Source organism: Heterodontus francisci, chromosome 28 (assembly GCF_036365525.1).
Source record: "Heterodontus francisci isolate sHetFra1 chromosome 28, sHetFra1.hap1, whole genome shotgun sequence".
NCBI lineage: Eukaryota > Metazoa > Chordata > Chondrichthyes > Heterodontiformes > Heterodontidae > Heterodontus > Heterodontus francisci.
The window spans coordinates 29,872,200-29,894,189 of record NC_090398.1 but is presented as its reverse complement, the minus strand read 5'-3'; the positions used below and the strand labels follow the sequence as shown (position 1 = coordinate 29,894,189).

The 21,990-nt window shown below is 47.5% G+C and overlaps 1 protein-coding gene across 1 annotated transcript in view; it reads left to right on the top strand.

The window, feature by feature from the left end:
• Positions 1–21,717, top strand: part of LOC137345184 (NACHT, LRR and PYD domains-containing protein 3-like) — a 71,407-nt gene extending 49,690 nt beyond the window's left edge. The window contains exons 8-12 of the mRNA XM_068008649.1: positions 15,240–15,326; positions 15,950–16,120; positions 21,070–21,223; positions 21,394–21,469; positions 21,605–21,717. Of these exons, the coding sequence (XP_067864750.1) occupies positions 15,240–15,326; positions 15,950–16,120; positions 21,070–21,223; positions 21,394–21,469; positions 21,605–21,717 (601 nt within the window). The remainder of the gene's footprint in view (positions 1–15,239; positions 15,327–15,949; positions 16,121–21,069; positions 21,224–21,393; positions 21,470–21,604) is intronic.
• Positions 21,718–21,990: the final 273 nt, after the last annotated feature.

Sequence of the window (21,990 nt, the reverse complement as noted above, 5' to 3'; positions counted from 1 at the left end):
AAGATACACTGCAGCAACGCACCAAGGCTCCTTAGACAGCACCTTCCAAACCCACGACTTCTACCACCTCGAAGGACAAGGGCAGCAGATGCATGGGAACATCACCACCTGCAAGTTCCCATCCAAGTCACACACCATCCTGACTTGGAACTATATCGCTATTCCTTCACTGTCGCTGGGTCAAAATGCTGGAACTGCCTTCCTAACAGCACTGTGGGTGTACCTACCTCACATGGACTGCAGCGGTTTAAGAAGGCAGCTCACCACCACCCTCTCAAGGGCAATTAGGGATGGGCAGTAAATGCTGGCACAGCCAGCGATGTCCACATCCCATGAATGAATAAAAAACATTTTAAAAATCCCATAAACTTTGTTAACTACTCTCCCAATATGTCCTACCTTGTTCAAAGACCCATGCACATGAATCCCCAGGTCCCTCTGTTCCTGCACAGTCTGGAACTGTGCCACTAAGTCTGTATTGCCTCTCCCTATCCCTTCTGTCAAATGCATCACCTCACACTTCTCTGTATGACATTCCATCTGCTATTTGTCTGCCCATTCTGATAGCCTATCTATGTCCTGATGCAGGCGATTGGTATCATCCTCATAAGAACATTAGAAATAGGAGCAGGAGTAGGCCATTCAGCCCCTCGAGTCTGTTCTGTCATTCAATAAGATCATGGCTCATCTAATTGTGGCCTTATCTCTGCTTTTCTGTCAGCCCCCACTAAACCTTGACTCCCTTGTCAATCAAAAACCTGTCTAACTCAGCCTTGAATATATTCAATGATCCAGCCTCCACTGCTCTCTGGGGAAGAGAATTCCAAACACTAACAACCCTCGGAGAAGAAGTTCCTCCTCATCTCCGTCTGAAATGGGAGGCCCCTTAGTTTGAACCTGTGCTCCCCCCCTCCCCCTCCCCCATCCCCCCCAGTTCTACATTCCCCACTAGGGGAAACATCCCCTCAGCATCTACCCTGTCAAGTCCCCTCAGAATCTTATATTTTTCAATTCGATCACATCTCAATCTTCTAAACTCCAATGAGTATACGTCCAACTTGCTCAACCTTTCCTCATCAGACAAACCCCTTGTTGACCCTTTTTCTCTGTAGGGTATCAACTGATGTGACAGACAAAGATACACTAAAACCAAAATCTCGGATAACTTCACTTTATTAGTACTCGAATCACTTAAAGCATACAAAAGCTTACAGCAGTTTTATTTAGAAACCAAATAAGTACAAGTCTCACTTCTTGCACAAGATACTACCCGTCAACACAGAGGTGATCAGTCTCTTGTCACGGTTGATCACTGAGCCTCCAGACTCAGGGTCCTGTCTTCGAGAGTTGTTCCCGGCTTCCCGCCGAGAATACCTTCCAGTTTTAACCCTTATATATTCTTTGAAGGCTCCTTGTTCAACCCATGACTCACATGATCTTGTTTTGCACAAATCTTGAAGCATTATCTCATCTTTGAACAGCATTAGCCATTTAGCCACCTGGACAGAAGTCCAGACTTGTTTACAATAACCACTGTTCATTCCCCTATATCTGTTCCTCTTTTATCTATTCTTGTTCAACACTCTAGTCTAATGGTCACATATCCCTCACCACAAGCTTCGACATGTCTGTTAGCTTACTTCAGCAAGTTCTGCACTTATCTTTAGCTGCCCAAGAGCAGGCTGGGTATAAAGTGTTACTTGACCAACTTTTCAGGGCCTACACCCTCATTCAGGAATTAGCCTAGTGACCTCTGAACTACTTCCAATGCAAGTGTGTCCCCCCTTAAATAAGGTGACCAAAACTGCACAGAGTACTGCAGATGCGGACACAACAATGATCTGTACTGTTGTAGCAAGACTTACCTATTTTTATACGCCATCCCCTTTGCAATGAAGGCCAACATTCATTTGCTTTCCTAATTACTTGGTGTTCCTGCATGCTGACTGTTTGTGAGTCATGTGCAAGGTCACCCAGGTCCTTCTGGACCACAGCATTCTGCAGTCTCTCTCCATGTAAATAATTGTATTCCTGCTAAAGTGGACAACTTCACATTTCTCACATTATACTCCATCTGCCATCAGGAATAAAATGATTTACATGGAGAGAGACTGCAGAATGCTGTGGTCCAGAGGGACCTGGGTGACCTTGTACATGACTCACAAACAGTTTTTGCCCACCCACTTAACGTATCGATATCCCTTTGCAGACTCCTCACAACTTGCTTTCATACCTATCTTCATATCATGAGCAAATTTGGCTACAATACATTCAGTCTCCTCATCTAAGTCATTAATATAGATTGTAAGTAGTTGAGACCTCAGCACTGATCCCTGTGGCACTCTGCTAGTTACAGTTTGCCATCCTGAAAATGACCCATTTATCCTGACTCTCTGTTTCCTGTCAGTTAGCCAGTCCTCTATCCATGTTAATATATCGCCCCCAGTACCAGGAGCTCATATCTTGTGCAGTAACCTTTTATGTGGCACCTTATCGAATAACTTTTGGAAATCAACATACACTACATTTACTGGTTCTCCTTTATCCACCCTGCTTGTTACATCCTCAAAGAACTCTCATAAATTTGTCAAACACGATTTCCCTTTCACAAAACCATGTTGACTCTGCCTGATTGTATTGTGATTTTTCCAGATATCCTGCTACTACCTCTTTAAATAATGGATTCTAGCGATAGATGTTAGGCTAACTGGCCTGTAGTTTCCTGCTTTCTGTCTCTCTCCTTTCTTGAACAGAGGTGTTATACTTGTGTTTTTTCTGATCCACTGGGAGCTTTCCAGAATCGAGGGAATTTTGGAAGATTAAAACCAGTGCATCCACTATCTCTGCAGCCACTTCCTTTAAGACCCTCGGATTCAGGCCATCAGGTCCAGGGGACTTGTCAGCCTTTAGTTCCATTAGTGTTCCCATTACTTTTTCTCCAGTGAGGGTGATTGTTTTAAATTCCTCCCTCCCTTTTGCTTCCTGATTTTCACTGTTTGCCACATCTCCAAGTTTGGTATCGTTGGCAAATTTTGAAATTCTACTCTGTATTCCAATATCCAAGTCATTTGTATATATCAAAAAAGCAGTGGTCCCAGTATTGACTCCTGTCTACCATCCTCCACTCTGAAAAACAACATGACTCATAGATTTTACAAATCTATGCTGGCTCTCCTCAATTAACATAAACCTCTCCAAGTGCTGATCAATGTTTTTTCCCTGATTATTCTTTCTAAAACCTTACCCACCACTGATGTTAAACTGCCCGTCCTGTAGTTACTACGAATGTCCTTGCACCCTATTTTGAGTCAGTGTGTCATATTTACCACTTTCCAATCCTCTGACACCTCCCCTGTATCTAGGGAAGATTGGAAGATTATGACAAGCCCTTCTGCTCTCTCCACCCCACCTCCCTGAGCAACCTGGGATGCAAGCCATCCGGACCAGACGACCCATCCACTCCAAGCAAAGCCAGCCTTTCCAGTCCATCCGGCCGAGCAATTTTCACCCGTCCATTACTTCCAGCATCTCCACTTCTACTGCTATTTTGTCAGCATCATCTTCCTCAGCAGACACCAATACAAAGTACTGATTAGGTATTTTAACCTTGCCCTGTGTCTCTAAACATATATCACCTTCTTAGTTACTAATAGACCCCACCCTGCCTCCCCGCTTACCATTTACATGCCTGCAGAAGATTTTTGGATTCCCTTTTATATTAACTGCCATTCTATTCTCACATTCTCTCTTTGCCAGTCTTATTTTGCTCTTCACTTCCCCTTTCAGCTTATTGTATTTGTCCTGGTTCTCTCATGAAGAATCCAGCTGACATGAATCATACACCCTTTTCTTGTTTCAGTATATTCTCTATCTCGTTCATCATCCCAGGAGTCCTGGCTTTGGTTCCACTAACTTTTACCCTTGTTCGAATGGACTGAACCTGTACCTGAAACATCTCCTTCCATTGGAGACTGCTGAGAATGACAACACATTGGAGAGCAGTCCAGACCATGGCACCAATGAGCAAGAGACTGCACAGGGGGGAACAGCAAAGTGTAGAGTGGTTATAGGAGATTCCATAGTTTAGTTTAGTTTAGAGATACAGCACTGAAACAGGCCCTTCGGCCCACCGAGTCTGTGCCAACCATCAACCACCCATTTATACTAATCCTACACTAATTCCATATTTCGACCACATCCCCACCTGTCCCTATATTTCCCTACCACCTACCTATACTGGGGGCAATTGCTAATGGCCAATTTACCTATCAACCTGCAAGTCTTTGGCATGTGGGAGGAAACTGGAGCACCCGGAGGAAACCCACACAGACACAGGGAGAACTTGCAAACTCCACACAGGCAGTACCCAGAATTGAACCCGGGTCACTGGAGCTGTGAGGCTGCGGTGCTAACCACTGCGCCACTGTGCCGCCCATAGTCAGGCATTTCTGTAACCCTCATTGTGAGTCTCACATGGTGTGTTGCCTCCCTAATGCCGGGGTAAAGGAGAGAGTGTAGAATAGTTTGCAGGGGGAAGGAAGCGAGCTTGAAGTTGTGGTACACATCAGTACCAACGACCTAGAGAGGGCAGGTATTGAGGTCCTATCGTCTGATTTTCAGGACATCAGGCGAAAGTTAAAAAGTCAGACCTCGAAGGTAATCTTTCTTTCTTTGGCCTCCTTATCGCGAGAGACAATGGGTAAGCACCTGGAGGTGGTCAGTGGTTTGTGAAGCAGCGTCTGGAGTGGCGAGTTAAGGCCAATTCTAGAGTGACAGACTGCCACAGGTGCTACAATTAAAATTGGTTGTCGGGGCTGTTACATAGTTGGCTCTCCCCTTGCGTTCTGTCTTTTCTCCTGCCAACTGCTAAGTCTGTTCGACTCGCCACACTTTAGCCCCGCCTTTACGGCTGCCCGCCAGCTCTGGCGATCGCTGGCAACTGACTCCCACGACTTGTGATCAATGTCACAGGACTTCATGTCGCATTTGCAGATGTCTTTAAAGCGGAGACATGGACGGCCGGTGGGTCTGATACCAGTGTCGAGCTCGCTGTACAATGTGTCCTTGGGGATCCTGCCATCTTCCATGCGGCTCACATGGCCAAGGCATCTCAAGCGCCGCTGGCTCAGTAGGGCGTATATGCTGGGGATGTTGGCCGCCTTGAGGACTTCTGTGTTGGAGATACGGTCCTGCCACCCGATGCCAAGGATTTTCCGGAGGCAGCGAAGATGGAATGAATTGAGACGTTGCTCTTGGCTGACATACGTTGTCCAGGCCTCGCTGCCGTAGAGCAAGGTACTGAGGACACAGGCTTGATGCACTCGGCTTTTGTGTTCCATGTCAGTGTGCCATTTTCCCACACTCTCTTGGCCAGTCAGAACATAGCAGTGGAAGCCTTTCCCATGCGCTTGTTGATTTCTGCATCGAGAGACAGGTTACTGGTGACAGTTGAGCCTAGGTAGGTGAACTCTTGAACCACTTCCAGAGCGTGGTCGCCGATATTGATGGATGGAGCATTTCTGACGTCCTGTCCCATGATGTTTGTTTTCTTGAGGCTGATGATTAGGCCAAATTTGTTGCAGGCAGCCGCAATCCTGTCGATGAGTCTCTGCAGCCACTCTTCAGTGTGAGATGTTAAAGCAGCATCGTCAGCAAAGAGGAGTTCCCTGATGAGGACCTTCCGTACTTTGGTCTTCGCTCCAAGACGGGCAAGGTTGAACAACCTGCCACCTGATCTTCTGTGGAGGAAAATTCCTTCTTCTGAAGGAATGTGAGAGCAGCAGTGAGAAGATCCCAAACAGTGTAGGTGCAAGAACACAGCCCTGTTTGACGCCACTCAGGATAGGAAAGGGGTCTGATGAGGCGACGCTATGCTGAATTGTGCCTTTCATATTGTCATGGAATGAGGTGTTGATACTTAGTAGCTTTGGTGAACATCCGATCTTTTCTAGTAGTCTGAAGAGACCACGTCTGCTGGTGAGGTCAAAGGCTTTGGTGAGATCTATGAAAGCAACATAGAGGGGCATCTGTTGTTTGCGGCATTTCTCCTGTATCTGGCGAAGGGAGAACAGCATGTCAATGGTGGATCTCTATGCTCGAAAGCCACACTGTTCCTCAGGATAGACACGCTCAGCCAGCTTCTGGAGGCTGTTTAAAATGACTTTGCCCACTATGCCAAGCAGGGAGATTCCATGGTAGTTGTTGCAGTCACCGCGGTCACCCTTGTTCTTGCAGAGGGTGATGATATTGGCATCGCGCATATCCTGTGGTACTGCTCTCTCATCCCAGCACAGGCAAAGCAGTTCATGGAGCGCTGAGAGTATGGCAGGCTTGGCACTCTTGATTATTTCAGGGGAAATGCCATCCTCCCAGGGGCTTTTCCACTGGCTAGAGAATCAATGGCATCACTGAGTTCCGATTTTGTTGGCTGTTTGTCAGCTCATCCATGACTGACAGAGACTGGGCTGCATTGAGGGCAGAATCAATGACAACATTTTCCCTGGAGTACAGTTCTAGGTAGTGCTCCACCCAGCGGTCCATTTGCTTGCGTTGGTCAGTGATCGTAACCCCTGATTTAGATTTGAGGGGGGCGATCTTCTTGATGGTTGGTCCAAAAGCTCTCTTAATGTCATTATACATTCCTCTGATGTTTCCGGTGTCAGAGGCCAGCTGAATACGACTGCATAGGTGTTGCCAGTAGTCATTTGCACAGCACCTGGCTGTTCTTTGTGCAGTGCATCTGGCTACTTCAACTGCTACGGATGTTAATTCACTCGGGGCGTTCTTATAGTTCAGCAGTGCAATGCGCTTAGCGGCTATGACAAGTTCCAGCTCTTCAAAGTGAGATTGAAACCAGTCTGCATTCTGCTTCTCATGTTTGCCAAAGGTAGTCATTGCTGAGTCAACGATGGCGTCTCTGATGTGGGCCCACTTGGTCTCTGCATCCACTGTCGGAGTGTTTTGAAGGGCTTTCTCAAGTGAATTTTGAAACTTATGTAACAGCTGTGGATAAGAAATTCTGTTAATGTTGATGCGTGGGTGGCCCTTCTGCTTGGAGTAATGTAGCTTCTTTGGTTTGAGTCTAACTTTGCTGCATACCAGGGAGTGGTCGGTGTCGCAGTCCGCACTGTGGAAGCTGCATGTGATTTGGACACTGCTTATAGAGGCTCGCCTTGTGACGATGAGGTCCAGCTGGTGCCAACGACGTGATCTTGGGTGTCTCCATGAAACCTGGACACCCAAATCCCTCTGTACTGCAGTTCTGCAATTTCTCTCCATTTAAATAATATACTGCTTTTCAATTCTTCCTGCCAAAGTAGACAAGTACACATTTTCCCACATTATGCTCCATCTGCCAAAGTTTTGCCCACTCACTTAACCTATCTATATCTCTTTGTGGACTCTTTATTTACTTCATTGACTGTAAAGTGTTTTGAGACATCCGGTGGTTGTGAAAAGCGCTATGGAAATGCAAGTCTTTTTCTTTATATGGAGATATTAGATCAGGTGACCAAAAGCTTGGTTAAAAGTAGGTTTTAAGGAGTTTCTTATTGGAAGAAAGTGGTCTGGGGAGGGTATTTCAGAGCTTGGGGCCTAGAAAACTGAAGGTCACCAACGGTGGAGCGATTAAAATCAGGGATGTACAAGAGGCCAGAATTAGAGGAGCGCAGATATCTTGGAGAGTTGTGGGGCCGGAGGAGATTACAGAGATAGAGAGATTAAGAAGGATTACAAGGAATACAAAGACATGTATAGACATGTGTGTATAAGCACAAAGTGTGGTGAATCAGTTTGTTGAGCTACAAGTACAAACAGCATGTGGGAATATGAAATAAAAACAGAAAGTGTAGTAAATACTCAGCAGGTCTGGCAGCATCTGTGGAGAGAGAAGCAGATTTAACGTGTCAGGTCTGTGACCTTTCATCAGAACTGATGTAAAGATAGGGAAGGATAAAAGGGAAGTGTGCTGACAGTACTGATTAGGGAAGACATTGTCCCTCTGTCCCTCCACACTCTTTAGAACTATGACATTAAGTCTATATTGCCTCTCCCTCCCCATTCTGCCAAAATGCATCACCTCACACTTCACTGTATTAAATTCCATCTTCCACTTGTCTGCCTATATTACTAGTCTATCTCTGCCCTGTTACAGTCGATTGGTGACATCCTCACAGTCTGCTACATCTCCGAGTTTGGTATCATCAGTAAATTTTGAAATTTTACTCCGTTACAACATCCAAGTCATTTAGAAATGTCACAAATAAAATCAGTGCACCAGCACTGACCCTTGGGGAACATCAATGTCCACCATCCAGTAGTTTGATAAACAATCATTTACCACCACTCGCTGGTTTCCATCCTTAAATCAGTTTTTTTGTCTAAGCTGACACTGACCTTTCTATTCCAGGCACCTCGATTTTTTTTTTATTAACCAGCCTTTTATGTGGAACTTTGTCAAAAGCTATTTTAAAATCCATATCGAGAACGTCCACCGAATTCCCCTCATCAACCTTCTCTCTTACATCATTAAAAACATTCAGTTAGATTAGTCAAACATGATCTGCCTTTTACAAATCCGTACTGACTCTCCTTAATTAACTCAAACCTCTCCAAACACCTGTTAATTTTTTCCCTGATCATTGGTTCCAAAATCTTACCCAACACAGTTAAACCGACTGGTCTGTAGTTACTACACATGTTCTTACAAACTTTCTTGAACAAGGGTGTCACATCTGCCACTCTCCAATCCTCTAGCACATTCCCCGTATCTTGGTGAAGATTGGAAGTTTATGGAAAGCCCTTCCATATCTCCACCCTCACTTCCTGAAGCAACCTGGGTGCAAGACATCTGGACCAGGTGACATATGCACTCGAAGCAGTGCCGGCCTTTCCAGTACATCCTGCCTATCAATTTTCACCCCATCCATTACCCCTACCATCTCCACTTCAACCGGTATTTTATCACATTCCGCTTCCTTAGTAAACACCGATACGAATTACTCATTTCATGTTCTCGCCTTGCCCTGCACCTCCAAGCATATATCACCCTCTTTGACCCTAAGAGGCCTCACCCCACATCTTACTACCCCCTTAAGCCCTTAAGGTGATTGCCAGAAGGATTACAGGGCACATGAGGGGAAACGTTTTCACCCAGAGGGTGGTGGGTTTCTGGAATTCACTGTCAGGAATGGTGGTGGAGGCAGAAACTCTCAATTCTTTTAAATGGTACCTGGACATGTACCGAGGGTGCTGTAACCTGCGGGGCTGTGGACCAGGTGCTGGGAGATGGGATTAGTTTGGGTGGATAGCTTGTTTGGCCAGCACGGACACAATGGGCTGAATGGTCTCCTTCAGTGCTGTACTTTTTCTGTGTTTCTATGTTTCTTACCATTTACAAACCATTAGATGATTTTTGGGTTCCCTTTTATGTTAACTGCCATTCCATTCTCAGATGACCACACACATCAGAGCCACAGCAATCTCCCGCACGGCAGCTCATTTAAATAGCCGGCGCGGCCTCCCCCGACAACGTGGAGAGGGTGAGCTGTCTGACATCGGCAATGGTGTCAGATGTCTGTGCACAGGCACTGCCGCCATCTTTCAAGGGCAGCCAGTTCTGCCGCCAATTTGAATTTTTAAAGAAGTATCCCCGCCCCCAAAATTAACCAAATAAAATTGTAACGCCCCTTTCCCACCCCCAATAAGAATTACATTAACTATTTGCCCTTTCCCTGCACACAACACTTACCTTTGAAAGTGACCTTTCACCCCTGCCCCCAGACTGTACAATGTTTAAAGTTCATCCCTTCCCACAATCCCCTGTACTAATGATGATTATTTGACCCCGTCTCCCCATCACCGCTCCCCCCCCCACACGAAAAATCTTAATTCCCCCCCCACCCCGCACCAGTGTCCTGCCTGCTTTTCCCAGACGGGGAAGTGAAGGTGTGGGAGTGCCGGCTGCTGCACTGGAGACCGTGGTGGGCCCGGAAGATTCGAGGTAAGTTTATTTCAATCGATTCATTAAAATATTTAAATGCAGGTCCCGTTGCCCAGCGACAGGGGTGCCGTCACAGAGCCTTGTCACCTCCAAGAGGATCAGGCCGGGCCCTCCCGGAGTCGGGCTCCATGGTGAGCCTCTGCCAGAAGCATCTTCCACCTCCCCCACCACGGAGCCTGAAATCAGGTGCTCGGTAAAATCCAGCCCATTGTGTTTGGCCTGGTTCGTGCTTGAAGAATTCACCTGACATGCTCCATCCACTGTTTTTAAATTTTGTCATATTCTCTATCTCCCTCATTATCCAAGGAGCCCTGGCTTTGATTCTCCGACCTTTCCAGCTTGTTGGAATGTACTTAGCCCATTCTCCGTGATGTCCTTTACCCCAGCACCAGGGAGGTAACACATCATACAGGACTGACCAATCTGAATTCACTGTTTGATTTGTGGGTGACTATCTTACATTGATGGCCTCTAGTTTTGCTTTCCCCCACAAGTGGAAACATTCTCTCTGTGTCTCCTCTATTGAAACCTTTCATACTTTTAAACACCTCTATTAGGTCACCCCTCAGCCTGCTCTCTTTTTAGAGAAAAGAGACCAGCCTGTTCATTCCCTCCTGATCGGTATTCCCTACATTTCTGGTATCATCCTTGTAAATATTTTTCACCCTCTCCAGTGCCTCCATATCTTTTTTATAATATGGTGAACAGAATTATATGCAGTATTCCAGGTGTGGTCCAACCAGGGTTTGACACAAGTTTAGCATAACTTCTATACTTTTCAATTCTACCCCCTAGGAATAAACCTTAGTGCTTGGATTACTGTTAACCTGTGTAACTACTTTTAGTGATTTGTGTATTTGTACTCCCAGATCCCTTACCTTCTCTGCCCTATTTAGATTCTTATTTTGTAAGTAATATGTAACCTCTTTACTTTTCTTTCCAAAATGTAATACCTCACATTTATCTATGTTGATATTAATTTGTCAATTACATGTCCATTCTGCAAGTTTGTGAATATCTTCATGTACTTTGTTGCTATCCTCCTCAGATTAACTATCCCCCCAACCCCAAGTTTGGTGCCATCTGAAGATTTAGAAATTGGGTTTTTGATTCCAAAGTCTAAATCATTAATATAAATTGTAAAACAGTGATCCCAGCACTGATCCTTGTGGAACATCACTTTCCACCTTCTGCCATTCTGAGTAACTACTCTTTATCCCTATTCTCTGCTTTCTGTTTTGAAGCCAGCTAGCTGTCCATTCTGCTTGATCCCTGATCCTGCAATCTCTGACCTTATTCATTAGTCTGTTGTGTGATATCTTATCAAAGACTTTTTGAAAATCTGGATAAATTGCATCTACTGCATTAGCATTGTCTACTTTCTCTGTCACCTCTTCAAAGAATTCAACAAGGTTGGTTAAGCAAGACTTTCTCTTTAAATTCATGCTGACCTTTCATTATTATATCTTTGTTTTCGAGATATTCTTCTATTCCCACCTTTAGTAGAGATTCCATTATTTTTTACCACTGATGTTAAGCCAACTGGTCTATAGTTCCCTGTACATGTTCTATCTCCTTTCTTAAATATCGGTATAATGTTAGCTATCGGCCAGTCTTCTGACACTACACCTTTCTCTAAAGAATGATTAAAAATGTGCAGTAATGTCTCTGCTATCTCTTCCCTAGATTCTTTAAAAATGTGTGGATGTAATCCATTTGGACCAGGGGTTTTTATCCTCTGAGTTTGATTAATTTATTTCAAACTTCACCTTTTTATTTTCAATGCTGTTATCTGATTTCTAATCTGTCCACCTATCCTGTTTTCCTGGTAAATATTGAAGCAAGGTCATTATTTAATATTTCTGCCATTTCTCTATCGTTTCCTGTTGTGATATAATCCTGACCATCAATAATTGGCCCTATTTCTATCATGATTTTCCTTTTTTTATTTATGTACCTATAAAATATTTTACTATTTATTCCTTGAAAATGTAATTGTTCCTTTTTGTCCTTTTTTTTTTCTTCTGATCTCTTTGTCATGCTCTCCCCTGCTGCTCATGTACTTAGTGTCTGTCTTTTTCCAATACCTCATTTTTCTTTATCTGATGTCTTTATTCATCCATGGTAACTCATTAGTGTTTCATTTGTTCTTGTCTTTTACACAGAATATATTTTTCCTGGACTATGTCGAACATGATTTTAAATGTTTCCCATTGCTGTTCTACATCACTGTTTGACAATATTGTTGTCAGTTTTATTTTCCTCGGCTCTATTCTCAGACCCTCAAAATCCACTTTTCTCCAATCTATTCCCTGGTCTTCGTCATACGTCCTTCTCAATTATTGTCTTAAAGTATATAATATTAATGTTCACTATTGTCTCGATGTTCCCCTACTTTTACTTCTTTTATCTACTCTGGCTCATTCCCCCATTACTCGATCCAGTAGGGAATCCTCCCTTGTTGAGCTTCTTCCATATTGGGTTAGAAAGGAGTCTTGTACACATTGTTGGAACTTCATTCCCTATTTCCTTTACATACCTCTTCTGGCCAATTAATCTCATGTTAGTTGAAATTCCCCATGATTATTATTCCATGTTTTTTTATTAATTTCCCTGATTTCTTTGTATACTTCTTCCTCACTTTCCTTCCACTATTAGGTGATCCGTAGACTATCCCTGTTAATGTGGTTGATCCTTTATTATCTTTTATCTTTATCCATGTGGATTCTAATTCTGTCTTGCTGATGGCCGTGTCACTTTTTGCTCCTGCCATTGTTTTCAGTATTAAGTACAGCTACTCCACCTCCCCAATTTCCTCTCTCTCTTTTCTAAGTAGTTTATATCCTGCAATGTTTAATGCTCAGTCCAGATTTTTCCATAGCTATGTCTCAGTAATCCCTAATATGGATCCTCACAATGTAGTATTGCCTCCAGTTCCCCTGTTTTATTACAGACACTGTGTGTATTGCTGTATGAAAAGTTTAAATCATTTGTAATAGCAGTTCCTCTTACTTTTTTTTAACCATCTTTTTACACTCATGCTCCATAATTCTATTTACCTCCTTTCCATCGAAGTCCTCACTTTTTTTTTTCTTGCCAATGCTCCACTTTCCTGATTTGTTTATATTCAGGCTGATTTCAATTTCTGTTCATCCCTCCCCATCTCCCCCACACCCCCACCCTGTCCCATCTTATTAGTTTAAAGCCTTTACCACCTCCCTATTTACCCATCCCGGTTCAGGTGGAGTCTGTAAACTCAGTATAACTCCTTCCTGTGCCAGTACCGGTGCCAGTGTTTCCTTTAAAGGAACCCCTCTTTCCCACACCAGCTCTTTAGCCACACTTTAATTCTCCTGATCTGACTGTTTCTTTGCCAATTTGCATGTGGCTTGGGAAATAATCCAGTGATTATTGCCCTTGAGGTCCTGCTTTTTAATTTAGCTCCTAACACCTGATATTCCCTCAGCAGGATCTCCTCCCGGTTCCGACATATGTTGTTTGTTCCAACATCGACCACGACAACTGGATTATTCCCTCCCCTTCCAAATTGCTCTCCTGCCACCATAAGATATCCCTTACCCTGGCACCTTGTAGACAACGCGTCCGACAGGATTCTCATTCATGTCTGCAGAGGACGCTATCCATCCCTCTAATTATAGAAACCCTTATCACTACCAAGAGAGTGTGGGAAAATGGCGCACTGACACAGAACACAAAAGTCCGAGTATATCAAGCCTGTGTCCTCAGTACCTTGCTCTACAGCAGCGAGGCCTGGACAACGTATGTCAGCCAAGAGCAACGTCTCAATTCATTCCATCTTCGCTGCCTCCGGAGAATCCTTGGCATCAGGTGGCAGGACCGTATCTCCAACACAGAAGTCCTCGAGGTGGCCAACATCCCCAGCTTATACACCCTACTGAGCCAGCGGCGCCTGAGATGGCTTGGCCATATGAGCGGCATGGAAGATGGGAGGATCCCCAAGGACACATTGTACATTCAGCTCGTCACTGGTATCAGACCCACTGGCCGTCCATGTCTCCGCTTTAAAGATATCTGCAAATGCGACATGAAGTCCTGTGACATTGATCACAAGTCGGGGAGTCAGTTGCCAGCGATCGCCAGAGCTGGCGGACAGCCATAAAGGCGGGGCTAAAGTGTGGTGAGTCGAAGAGACTTCGCAGTTGGCAGGAAAAAAGACAGACGTGCAAGGGGAGAGCCAACTGTGTAACAGCCCCGACAACCATTTTATCTGCGGCACCAGTGGAAGAGTCTGACACTCTAGAATTTTCCTTTATAGCCACTCCAGGAGCTGCTTCACAAATCACTGACCACCTCCAGGCGCTTACCCATTGTCTCTCGAGATAAGGAGGCCAAAGAAGATATCACTACCACATTCTATTCTGTTCTTTTCCCCCTTGGACAGTCTTCTGAGCCACAGTGTCTTGGTCTACATTGTGACTGTCCTCCCCACAGTCTTTCTCCTTGTCCTCACAGGTAACAATTACATTGTACCTTTTGGACAGGACCTGTGTTTGAGGAACCTCCTTCTCAATCTCTCCTCAGTCCTCACCATGCTGCTCCCTAATGGTTACACCCTCTTCTTGAACCTGTGATTTTCTCTGAGCTGTGACTGTGTTCTGGATAAAACTGAAGAAATTCCTCCCCCTCCCTTATGTTTGGGAGTGTCTCCAACTCACATTCCAGCCCATTGACTCTGAGCTGGAATGACTGAAGATGGAGACATTTCCTGCTGGTGTGGGAATGTGGGACAGTCTCGCTATCCTCAAACTCCCACATCCTACAGTCCCAACACGTAGTTCTCTAGTCTTTTATAATTAATTTGCTTATTGATAACTTGAATTAGGTCTTTTAAAACAATTCATAATAAATGTATTAATTAATTGATTTATCTGATTAATTTAATAAAATAATAGATTTATTTCCCCAAGCAATACTTTATTCAAATGCTGTCACTTGGAGAGACAAAAACACACTGTAATACTCACCAACCAATCACCTACCTTCTGTCCTGTTACTTCCCTCTTTGATGTTTATTGACAGCTCCTGAATATATGAGGAGTTCTACAGTGTGAGATTCATTGTCAGTGATGGAAAAATCTGGTTGTTAATTTCCTCAAGTCTTTTTCAGTGTTTCCTGTAACATTCAACTGAAAGTGAATTGTATCCGGTCCAGGGTTTGATTCAGTTTGTTTCTCACTCTCTGTCTGTTTGTGTTTAGACTGGATTCCAATAATCTGGGAGATTCAGGAATGAAACTACTGTCTGTGGCTTTGAGGAACCCGGACTGTAAAATACAGAAACTGGAGTAAGTACCAGACTGTGTGAGATTGTGTTTATAATAACTGGGTATCTGACACTGTACATTACTATTAATATCAGTAATGGTGTTATCAATAAACACTGTGCATTATTATTAGTATCAGCAATAGTGTTGTTGCTAAGCACTACATATTACTCTACTGTGGGGCGGCGCAGTGGTTAGCACCGCAGCCTCACAGCTCCAGCGACCCGGGTTCAATTCTGGGTACTGCTTGTGTGGAGTTTGCAAGTTCTCCCTGTGTCTGCGTGGGTTTCCTCCGGGTGCTCCGGTTTCCTCCCACGTGCCAAAGACTTGCAGGTTGATAGGTAAATTGGCCATTATAAATTGCCCCTAGTATAGGTAGGTGGTAGGGAAATATAGGGACAGGTGGGGATGTGGTAGAAATATGGAATTAGTGTAGGATTAGTATAAATGGGTGGTTGATGGTCGGCACTGACTCGGTGGGCCGAAGGGCCTATTTCAGTGCTGTATCACTAAAACTAAAACTAAAATAACACCATCAGTAATAATGTTATTAATTAACCCCCCCCCCCCCCCCACCCCGCACTCTCTGCACTTCCTCCCCCCCTCTCATCTGATTCATGTTATTTCTCCATCTTTGATGCCAGGCTGGAAAGAAACAATCTCACAGATTCTTGTTTCAAAGATCTCTCATCCGCTCTCAGTACAAACCGGTCATTGACGGATCTGGACCTGAGTGATAATAAACTGGGAGATTCAGGAGTGAAACTACCGTTTGAGGCTCTGAGGAACCCGGACTGTAAAATACAGAGACTGGAGTAAGTGCTAGTTGTATATTAATTACGTTCAGGTAGTGGGCAGTAACTGGGGTTTCACTTGAGCACATATAAAGAGGCACTTATTGATACTGTGGTGTGGTTGAGTGAGGAGATGTATGTTTGTAATGCTAAACTCAAAATTAATGTAAGACTGAGTAAAGATTAGCTCCAGTAATATTCTTCACCAACTGGCTTTCCAGAGTAGAATATGGTAACAGAGAATGGTCGCCTCATAGTGAAGGTCAAAGGTTATGAAAAAAGGCTGCGTTTGCTGACAAACTAACCACTAGGTGGCGCTGCACTGGCACATGTGTAAATACAGCCTGCTGCACTGAAATATCACTGTCTGCGGTGTTCGGGTAACTGCCAGGACTAAAGATGGCGCTGCTCAAATAATCACAGAAAGGCAACCTAAACCCATGGCAGCACACAATCGCTAGACAGGGAGTGCGGTGGTGGGGCGAAGAGAGGAGTGGGTGGGGGGGGGAAGCAGAGAGAGGGAGGGGTGGGGAAGCGGGTGGCCGGAGTGAGGATGGGGGGGGGTGTGGTGGGAGAGGGGAACGAGGAGCAGTGGGGAGGGGGGAATGAAGGGGGGTGGGGAGCGGCGAGCAAGGGGGGTAGGGAGTGGGGAGATTCGGGGTGGGGAAAGGGGGAGAGTGGGGGTCGGGAACAAAGGCAGGGTGGGGAGCGGGGAACAAAGAGGGTGGGGAGCGGAGAACAAAGAGGGATGGGGAGTGGGGAGTGAGTGTGGGGTGGGGAGCCGGGAACGAGGGGTGGGGGCGCGTAGGGAGCCAGGAGGGGGGGTGGCGCATGGGGAGCAGGGAGTGAAGGAGGGAGAGTGGGGGGGGGGAAGCAGGGAGTGAGTGGGAGGATGGGGGTAGCGCGGGGTGTGAGCTGCCTGCAGTTAGTGGCCGGGGGGTGGGGAGGAGGAGAGCGCAGTCGGACCCGCCGCCACCAAGTTCTTCGGGCTGCTCGCCCCCACCTTCTTCGCACTCACCCTGCTTCTCCCTCCCTTTCTCCCCACTATCCCCGCTCTCTCCCTGCTTCTCCCCTCGCTCTTTGCCCGCCTTCACCTTGCTCTGTCCACACTCTCCACACTCCACCCCCCCACACTCTCTGCATTCCCCCCCCACTCACTCTCCCCACTCCCCCACCCCGCACTCTCTGCACGTCCCCCCCCGCACTCTCTGCACGTCCCCCCCCAACACTCTCCGCAATTCCCCCCCACACTCTCCGCAATTCACCCCCCCCCACACTCTCCGCAATTCACCCCCCCACACTCTCCGCAATTCACCCCCCCACACTCTCCGCAATTCCCCCCCCCACACTCTCCGCAATTCCCCCCCCCACACTCTCTGCAATTCACCCCCCCACACTCTCCGCAATTCACCCCCCCACACTCTCCGCATTTCACCCCCCCACACTCTCTGCAATTCACCCCCCCACACTCTCCGCAATTCCCCCCCCACACTCTCCGCAATTCACCCCCCCACACTCTCCGCAATTCCCCCCCACACTCTCCGCAATTCCCCCCCCACACTCTCCGCAATTCACCCCCCCACACTCTCCGCAATTCCCCCCCCCACACTCTCTGCAATTCACCCCCACACACTCTCCGCAATTCACCCCCCCACACTTTCCGCACTTCCCTCCCCCACACTCTCCGCACTGCCCACTCCCTGCACTTCACACCCCCCCCGCAATCTCCGCACTTCACCCCACTGCGCTCTCCGCACTTGCCACCCCCGCACTTCTCCCCCTCCGCACTTCTCCCCCTCCGCACTTCTCCCCCTGCACTTCTCCCCCCCGCACTTGCTCCCCCACTCTTCTCCCCCCCCGCACTTCTACACCTCCCCCCCGCACTTCACACCGCACACTTCTCCCCGCGCACTTCTCCTCCCCCGCACTTCCGCCGCCCGCACTCTGCCCGCTTCTCCCCTCTTCCTCCCTTTTCCCCACTTCCCCCTGCTCTCTCCATCGCCCTCTCCCCACTTCCCCTACCCCTTCTCCGCCACTCTCTCCATCGCTCTCTTCCCGCTTCACCCCTCGCTCTCTTCCCGCTTCCCCCCTTCGCTCTCTTCCCGCTTCCCCCCTTCGCTCTCTTCCCGCTTCCCCCTTCGCTCTCTTCCCGCTTCCCCCCTTCGCTCTCTTCCCGCTTCCCCCCTTCGCTCTCTTCCCGCTTCCCCCCTTCGCTCTCTTCCCGCTTCCCCCCTTCGCTCTCTTCCCGCTTCCCCCCTTCGCTCTCTTCCCGCTTCCCCCCCTCGCTCTCTTCCCGCTTCCCCCCTTCGCTCTCTTCCCGCTACCCCCTTCGCTCTCTTCCTGCTAACCCCCCCGCTCTCTTCCCGCTTCCCTCCCTTGCTCTCCCCCGCTTCCCCCCCTCGTTCTAACCCGCTACCCCACCCCCTCGCTCTCTTCCCACTTCCCTCCCTTGCTCACCCACGCTTCCCCCCCTCGCTCTCTTCCCGCTTCCCCCCTTCGCTCTCTTCCCGCTACCCCCTTCGCTCTCTTCCTGCTAACCCCACCGCTCTCTTCCCGCTTCCCTCCCTTGCTCTCCCCTGCTTCCCCCCCTCGCTCTCTTCCCGCTTCCCCCCTCGTTCTAACCCGCTACCCCCCCTCGCTCTCTTCCCACTTCCCTCCCTTGCTCACCCACGCTTCCCCCCCTCGCTCTCTTCCCGCTTGCCCCCTCGCTGTATCCCACAAAACAAATAAGTATAAAAAATAACCAGTGGAAGCATGAAGTGGAGATGTGGACATGGGTTGTGTCCCGATGAGAAATCTGGAGAAATGTGTGTTTAAGTTCCCATCCCTCGGTGACCCAAAGAACATGAAACTAGTCATTTTTAGCGATGGTTCACATGCTAATCTTCCTGATGGGTATTCTAGTGCAGCTGGTTTCATAATATTACTGATGGGTGAAAATGGGAGATACCGTCCTTCAGCTTGGGAAGCTCAGAAAATAAAAAGGGTTGTTAAAAGTACTTCAGCTGATTGACACACTGGCCCTTGTGGAGACAGTGGATATGGGATTCTATTTGTCAAATATTGTAAGTGAGATTCTATACAAGGGGTTTACTGAAGATCACATACTCATTGAATGTTATGTAGATAATTGTTCATTGTTGGCTGATGCACATTCTACTAAAAGTGTCAGAAAAGGTTCCAGATCGACCTTGCTGGCTTGAAAGAAATGCCGGTTTAGTCTGAAAGAACGAGTTTGTGATGCCGAGGTTATGATAGATACACAACTCCAGCAGTCTCTGTCCATTCTCATTCATCCTTCCAATGCCATAGCACCCGAGGCAGGAGGGCCATGAGTCATGGTCGGCCCCAACCCTGGCGTTAAAGTCCCCCAGCAGGAACAAATGGTCGGTATTAGAAATGCTACTAATGACATTATGGAATTCCTTGTAGAACTGGTCTTTAACTTCAGGTGGGGAGCAGAGTGTTAGAGCTTAGATGCTGAGTAGGTGTACTGGACCAGAGACAGTGAGCAGTCGGATGGACAGTATGCGTTCCGAGCCATTTGAAGGTGGCTCGATCATGCTGAGCAAAGAGTTTCTGATGGCAAAGCCCACTCCATGCTGTCTTGGTTCTTCAGGATCCCTACCCTGCCAGTAGAAGGTGTAGTCTTGCTCTCTTAGAGATCCGCTCACAGGCAGGCGTGTCTCCTGAAGTGCTGCAATGTCTACATTGAGTCTACTGAGCTCGTTTGTTAATGATGGCGGTCTTCCGAGAATCGTTGATTTGTGTAAGGTTTTCCGACAGGCCAGGACACATAGTTCTGACGTTCCAGTTTGCAAAACGAAGGGCTGGTACCTTCTTTCCTTTTTTGGTCGTGCTGTTTGGTGCGGTATAACAGTCCACTTGTCGGGCAATGACCCTGAGCTCCAAGCACCTATTGAAGCAAGTGGACTGTGGCAGGACAGAACCTTAGTGACCGGGGGCTGTGTGGTTTGAGGCGGGCAGAAGGGGGCGCGAGGGGTGCAAGGGGAGGGGAAGGGGGTGCGAGGGGGAGTAGGTGTGAGGGGGGGTGGGGGAAGGGGTAAGGGGGTGGGGGATGGAGTGCGAGGGGGTAAGGGGGCGGGGGCAGGGGGGTGAGGGGGTGGGGGAAGGGGTGCGAGGGGGGAGGGGGTGGGGTAAGAGGAGGGAGGGGTGGGGGAAGGGGTTGCGAGGGGGAGGGGAGTGGGAAGGGGGTGCGAGGGGGAGGGGGGTGGGAAGGGGGTGCGAGGGGGAAGTGGGGGGAAGGGGGTCTGGGGGAAGGGGATGCGAGGGGAGTGTGGGGAGAAGGGGGAGTGGGGAAGGGGATGCGAGGGGGGAGGGGGAGTGGGTGTGTGGGGGGAAGGGGGAGGTGAGCAGGAAGGGGGTGCGAAGGGGAAAGGGGTGCGAGGGGGGTGCGGGGGGAGGTGTCTGGCGGGGGTCGCAACCCTGGCGAGCGGGCCAGCCCACAGCCTGCACGGCCTCCTCGATGTCACCGTCCTCCAGGCTGACTCTGTCCTCCTGGTCACCATCCAGCTCCCGGTGGAACTTCTTTCCCGGCTCCCAGCTGTGACGGTGGAAGGGCGACCGAGGCCGGAAAGAGGTCCTGAGCCTCGACGACCACCTCATGGGCACTCGGGCCACCTGCTCCTCCCCATCGAGCTCCCAGTAGATGAATGAAGGGTTCACTGAAATAGCTGAGCATTAAAGCTGCTCTTGTACATTCTTGTGTATTCCAGCCTGAATTTCTCTCTCACCTGCTCTCCCTGGCTGCAGCTCTTAGTCCAGTCTTTCCTGTTTAGTTTGTTCAAATCCCATCTACTTTGTGGAAATGGTGAAGAACCTTTCAATATCTTTACTAATTCATATTATTAATTATTATATAATTATTATTTATTAATATCAGTAACAGTGTTATTAATGAACCCTGGAGATTTACACTGATTCCTGTTATTTCTCTCTCTGATCCCCAGTCTATTGGATGTCGGTCTCACAGATTCTTGTGCCTCTGTTCTCAGTTCAAACCAGTCACTGAAGTATCTGAACCTGAGATCAAACTCCTTCACAGATCGATCTGTCCCCGCTCTCCGTCGCCTCATTCTGAACTGCAGGAGTCTGCAGTGGCTCGTGAGAGTGTTTGTGTTCATGTTTAATGTAATAAATAAAATATAAATGTGATTCAGTCACTCTTATCAGTAATATCTCTAATTATTATTAAAATATTAATCCCAGTCTCCCTGTTATTTACACTATTGTTCAATCTGTTTATTTCCTGTTTAATCTTTAATCTGTTTCAGGTTGTGGGAGAATCGGTTCAGTTCAAATGGAAAGAATCAGCTGAAGTCGCTGCAGGATACAAGACCCGGACTGACAGTGGGTGTGTGAACATTTCAATTTGTAAACATCACTGGTCTCTCTCTCTGAACATTTTTGGCCAATTTTCTGTCCTTCCCCTTTAATTGGCCGCGCTCCAGGTTTAAATCCTATTGGCTGTTTCACTGTTTCTAGTTCGAGCTGAGCGAGTGTCATCTCCCATTGTGACATCAGAGGCCCAGCAACAGGGTCACGTGACTCAGCCACCCGGCCCCACAGCGCTGTTTCTGCAGGATATCCGGGACTGAATGTTCCCCAATGGGGCACTGGGGAAATGTACAGACAGGAAGGGTCCAGGGTGGGGCTCAGTCTGGGCTGCAGTGGGACACTGGTAATTACACTCAATATCCCTGGGTTTGGCAATTACATTATCCAGGGTTCACACTCAGTATCAGTACCCAGTGACCCTACTGGGAAGTGAACCTGTGTGTGTTCAGGATGGAGACAGGCTCTGTTCAGCTTGGATTGATCCCACCGTCCAATAGATACCAATACCCAGTGTCTGGGGTCACCCAGAGGGA